The sequence below is a fragment of the Salvelinus alpinus genome, chromosome 14, assembly GCF_045679555.1.
Source record: "Salvelinus alpinus chromosome 14, SLU_Salpinus.1, whole genome shotgun sequence".
Taxonomy (NCBI): Eukaryota; Metazoa; Chordata; class Actinopteri; order Salmoniformes; family Salmonidae; genus Salvelinus; species Salvelinus alpinus.
In genome coordinates, this window is record NC_092099.1 from 37,231,221 (window position 1) to 37,237,220 (window position 6,000).

General features: G+C 37.4%; 1 protein-coding gene across 4 annotated transcripts in view; it reads left to right on the forward strand.

Annotated features, from left to right (window-relative positions):
- LOC139538884 (coiled-coil domain-containing protein 141-like) overlaps window positions 1-1,053 on the forward strand; it is a 66,034-nt gene extending 64,981 nt beyond the window's left edge. For all 4 annotated transcript variants that reach the window (XM_071341411.1, XM_071341410.1, XM_071341409.1 and 1 more), the window contains one exon: window positions 238-1,053. In XM_071341411.1, the coding sequence (XP_071197512.1) occupies window positions 238-523 (286 nt within the window). In that variant the 3' untranslated portion in view covers window positions 524-1,053. The remainder of the gene's footprint in view (window positions 1-237) is intronic.
- The last annotated feature ends 4,947 nt before the right edge of the window (window positions 1,054-6,000 follow it).

Here is a 6,000-nt window from a genome sequence, read left to right on the forward strand (position 1 = left end):
TAATATGTATTTATTTGACTAAAATCCTTTACTGTTGTTTGACTTATCCAACCTTTTTGTTTTGATTCCTGTTTAATAACACAACTTTGATAACACGTTTGATCATTAATGGCACGTTCTAATTTTAAATAATCTAATTGTTTTGATTGATTGTGCTTCAGCTCACCCTTTGATAAATAGGAATGTGATTTGTGTTTTTCTTGTTGTGATTGTGTGATAATTGACTTCTTGCTTTAGGTTCAAGAATGGAGAGAAATTGACCAATGATGAGCACATAGAACTGTCCCAAAAAGAAGGCAAACATGCATTGTTTATACAGAAAGTCACTGAGGCCGACGCAGGTCTCTATGTGTGCCGGGCCGTCAACTCAAGTGGCACCCTGTCCTCTAGCGCCGCCCTTCAGGTGAATGCAGGTAACAACAGATGTCCCGATCCCAACTGCCCTCTTCTCAAGCTGAACTGGCACACTTGTTTTGTCACTCTGTGTTTTCTCCTGTATCTCCTGTACCTACTGCTATTATGAAGAAAGAAACAAATATATTAAGCTTTTTACTGCCAGTACCTTTTCTACTCTCACTATAATGGGAAGTAGTGTTGACTTTGAACAGTAGTACACTGGATAACCCTAACTTCAACTGTATGGATGCATGCGGTGTCACCTCCAAACCTGGACACCACCACCACCCTATTACACCCAAAACCACCTGTGTGTATGAATGTCGGGTTAATTTATTTTGTAGATTTGTATTTAATCTCTGCATAAAAGTATTATCTCAATTAATTTATAACTCAACTAAAGTCGGTATCTCCTTCGTATACTTTTGTCTAGAAAGTCAGTGCATTGAGTCTGTGCCTCCATGACTAAAATGGTTTGCAATTACAGAATCAAGGTATTAATTTACTAATAAAATGCTAAAATCAGTAATTTAGCCAATTTCTCTTTTATTGTATTACGCCCATCCTAAACTTCAAAGCTCAGAGATTAGATGGTAAATTGTTTCAGCCAAATTACCTTATTAAATGTATTTTAAATAAAGTAATGCAGAGTCAAAAGTTTCATGAATTGTTTGTGCTCCCTCTACTACCATCTTGTTATATCAGTTGTATGGTTCTACAGTTTAATGGTAATGTAAGATGCACATTTATAAAATGATCTATCAGATAATTTTTGGCTGTTTTTGTATTTCACTTTATCACTTCACCCCCCCACTCTAAAATCAAAATACACTTAATTAAGGGAAACATTACTTTTTAATTATTTGAAGATTTACATAATTTATTTACCAATTGACTATAGCTAGGTTTCCATCATGCAAATATTCTAAAATCTACATTAAAACAATATGTGCATTTTCAGACCAGAGATGTGTTTCCATCAAATTGACTGGTGGATAAAAGGCTGTGCGTAATGAAGTAGTGTACAGAATTATATTTTTTTGCAGTTAAAAACCCCATGTACCGGATAAATAAAACTAGTTAATTGGGTTTGCATCGCATTTTCAACTCTACTGATGATTTTGTCACAAAAATATATATAGCGTTATATAGCGAATGTGCCCACTCTGGTATTGGCACGTGCATCTTAGCCAAAAGCTCACAGATACAGTGCGTGTTTAGCCTACACTACTGTTCAAAAGTTTGGGGTCACTTAGAAATGTCCTTGTTTTTGAAAGAAAAGCACAGTTTTGTCCATTTAAAATAACATCAAATTGATCAGAAATACAGTGTAGACATTGTTAATGTTGTAAATGACTATTGTAGCTGGAAACGGCAGATTTTTTTTTATGGAATAGCTACATAGGCGTACAGAGGCCCATTATGAGCAACCATCACTCCTGTGTTCCAATGGCACGTTGTGTTAGCTAATCCAAGATTATCATTTTAAAAGGCTAATTGATCATTATTAAACCCTTTTGCAATTATGTTAGCACAGCTGAAAGCTGTTGTCCTGATTGAAGAAGCAATAAAACTGGCCTCCTTTAGACTAGTTGAGTATCTGGAGCATCAGCATTTTGGGGTTCGATTACAGGCTCAAAATGGCCAGAAACAAAACACTTTCTTCTGAAACTCGTTAGTCTATTCTTGTTCTGAGAAATGAAGGCTATTCCATGCGAGAAAAGGCCAAGAGACTGAAGATCTCATACAACGCTGTGTACTACTCCCTTCACAGAACAGCGCAAACTGTCTCTAACCAGAATAGAAAGAGGAGTGGGAGGCCCTGGTGCACAACTGAGCAAGAGGATAAGTACATTAGATGTCTAGTTTGAGAAACAGACGCCTCACAAGTCCTCAACTGGCTTCATTAAATAGTACCCGCAAAACACCAGTCTCAACGTCAACAGTGAAGAGGCGACGCTGGCCTTCTAGGCAGAGTTGCAAAGAAAAAGCCATATCTCAGATTGGCCAATAAAAAGAAAAGATTAAAATGGACAAAAGAACACAGACACTGGACAGAGGAACTGCCTAGAAGGCCAGCATCCCGGAGTCCCCTCTTCACTGTTGACGATGAGACTGGTGTTTTGCGGGTACTATGATCAGTTAGCCTTTTTAAAATGATAAACTTGGATTGGCTAATACAACGTGCCATTGGAACACAGGCATGATGGTTGCTGATAATGGGCCTATCTATTCCTATGTAGATACTCCATAAAAAAATCTGCCGTTTCCAGCTACGATAGTCATTTACAACATTAACAATGTCTACACTGTATTTCTGATCAATTTGATGTTATTTTAAATGGACAAAAAAATGAGCTTTTCTTTGAAAAACAAGGACATTTCAGTGACCCCAAAGTTTTTAACGGTAGTGTACATGATAGGATTATTATGGCCATTTTTATTTATCAAATGGCATGATCATGTCACCAGAATAAGACCCTTAATATTTATTAGAAAGGAGCATCAAGTTCATGACTTTTCACTTTCACCACCCTATGAAGTTCATCATAATTTATTTCATCTCTAGCCTAATAAACTGCATGCTTTCCCGAGTCATACTGGGAGGACAACACAACATGTCATCGCGTGTCTCCAAGTTTACTTCGATATGATGGTTATTATATCAATATTTGCACATGAAAGCGTTTCCAATGCCATTTGTTGCATAATTAATTTTAGACACAAAATGATCCCACCTTGCCTAGCGTATTTTTTAAAATCAGACGTACTTTACTCGCATTTAAAAGGTTGGATGGAAACCTGGTTTATGACAAAAACGGGCTAAACAATTGAGTTTTGTTTTGTTATGACAAGGTAGGACTAATGTGGTAGTTATAAATCATAATCTTTCAAATCAAAGGGGAACATTTCCTTCATTGAAATACCTGGAAGTTGTATGGACTGCATTTAAGATTGACTGCTCTGCTGTTGTACTGTTTGTTGTGGGGTAACACAATCTCTCAGGTCAAATTGTGGTTCCGCAGGTTACACCTCTTCACTCTAATCCACCTTTCTACTCCACTAACTACTTCACTCCTCACACAGTGATGATAAGGCTGGCTCCCCTCCTGTGGTAGAAGGCTGAAATATTGCAGATACAGGCTTAAGATTGGCCTTTATCTGCAACAGATAGACAAGCCATGGGCTATTCTTGATAATATCACATAACATTTGAGAAGAAAAGCAGTTTGTTCTGATGAATAAATTGCTTTATATTTTATAATTGTACACATTTGTCTCCATTGGTAGACTGTTTCTTTCACCTTACATACCAACTTATGATTTTCACAGGGGTGCAACTTTCACTGGGGACCCAGGGGGGACATGTCCCCCCCACATTCTGAAATTGCATTTTTGTCCCACCCTGTGATACAAAACAAGGCAACGGTGTGCTTTAGGACCATGCGGACGCCTCCGAGCGTCGGGTAGGCTGTTTGGAGTGTTTATCCGACTGGATAAAAAAATCGATATAAAGTTATGTACCCCTCACTTCTAAAACCAACGTTGTGCCCCTGGATTTTCAAATATTATGCACAAGCTCATCTAATTTGATGAATACATCCTCCTGAACCTAATGGAACGAATCAAACAATGCGATAGAAAATAGTGTAACTTGGTCTCCCCCAGTCTGTGGATCTACTCCTCAGTTCCTTTCAAAGCCAGAAGATAAGCATCTCCTGGTGGGAGAAGATCCCTTCCTGAAGTGTGTCATTGTAGCTTGTGGAGAAAGCAGGGTGAGTTGTCTAATACTACTTTAAATTGCCTATAATTAGATGCTATATTTTTATTTGAGATATTTTAAGTTGCCACTATAGCTTGTGAAGAAGGCAGGGTGGTACAAGATTCTAAATAGATTAAAATAACAGTTACATGTTTGTCTCCCTTGCAGATTCAAAGCCAACGTGATACTCATGTCATTGTAAAGAAGAGTGCTATTGTGTCAGACTCTGGGAAGTATGTGTGAGATGCCAAATAGGAAGAGGGAGAAGTCTGCTGTTCTGCAGACGAGTTGGTCACTGGTAAATCCTTTTTTATTTTCAATTTTATTTTTCATCCTTGTCGTGGTAATTTCCTGTATTACTATGTGATGAGAGAGCAAACCACACACAAGTCAGAGTTATATTATAAAGTCCATCTTTAATTATTTGAGCTTCACCATAGCCCTTTTGACTCTCAGAGAATTCATTTATAGACTCTGAATTGATCTGAGAGTCAAAAGGGCTATGGTGAAGCTCAAATAATTAAAGATTTATACTTTTAGACTTTATAATATAATTCTGACTTGTGTGTGGTTTGCTCTCTCATCACGTAGTAATACAGGAAATTACCACGACATCCTCTACAATTGAGAATTCAAGTTAGTGTCATTACTGTGACACGTGTCAGGATTTGGCCAGGATTGTTCAGGTTTTGGTCACTAGATGCCCCCATTGCGCCTTTTTTGAACCTTTTGTTTTTCCCTTGTTCTAATTATTATTTGCACCTGTGTGTCATTTCCTTGTTGGTATTTAAACCCTGTGTGTTCCTCAGTTCTTTGCTCAGTGTTTGTATGTTAGCACCCAGCCCCAGCCATGCTGTGAACTTATATTTCTCTTGTTGGATTTTCCAGAGGTACTCTGGTTTTGTTCTTGTTTATTTTTGATTAGTCTTTTGAGGTTTGTTTTTTCCCCTGCTGTTCTTACTACTTTGTGGATTTTCTTTGTATTTTGGAGGATATCCATTTTTTCTCTTGGCTTTACCTTTGACGTTGTGGATTTATATTTTTTGCCTGAAGATCTTTTACCTTGATTAAACCACCGTCTCTAGTACTGCTGTGTCTGCCTCATCTTCTGGGTTCTGCCGACTATCAGTGACTGTTTCTCACACCGGGTCCTGACAACATGGATGTCTTATGTATGGGTTTTTTATGTGTTAGAATGTCCTTATGTAGGTACTCATCAAAGTGTTACCCACATTCATCAATCAATCAATATCTTTGTTTAAATTGAGAAATTTGTAGTGCAGTCAGGGTTCAACATTAAAAACAGTAACAACCATACAACAGATATACACAAGTTAAATAATGACATTCTGTAACATGTAACTGTCCATAGATTTGATTCTGGGATGTATGACCCCTAAACTATCAATAAATGTGACATCTCAATTTACACAGTTATCTGTATTCCCCCGCAGAGCCAAGCCAAAGTGTTTCAAAGCCCAGGCAGTCATCATGATCAACACACTGAAGATCCAGATGGGAAAACTGTACATGCATCCACAACAAATTAACAACATAAAAAGTCGAGGGGCAGGAGGGAAAATAGGGAGTTTGTGGACTTTAATAAATAAATGATGTATTTATTGGAGTTTCACAGTATACACGTGTGTACATTTTGTGGCAATTTGCCTATTGCATGTAGTCCCTTTGTTTGCAATTAAAGCCTTTTTGTGAATACTGTTCTGATGTATTGTCCAATATCTGAATGAATTATTGAAGATTATCTTTTGGAGTACCGTCAATTTCATTTTTACGTTTTGAAAAACATTCTGTGAGTGAGCATTTTGATAATATATACAGAC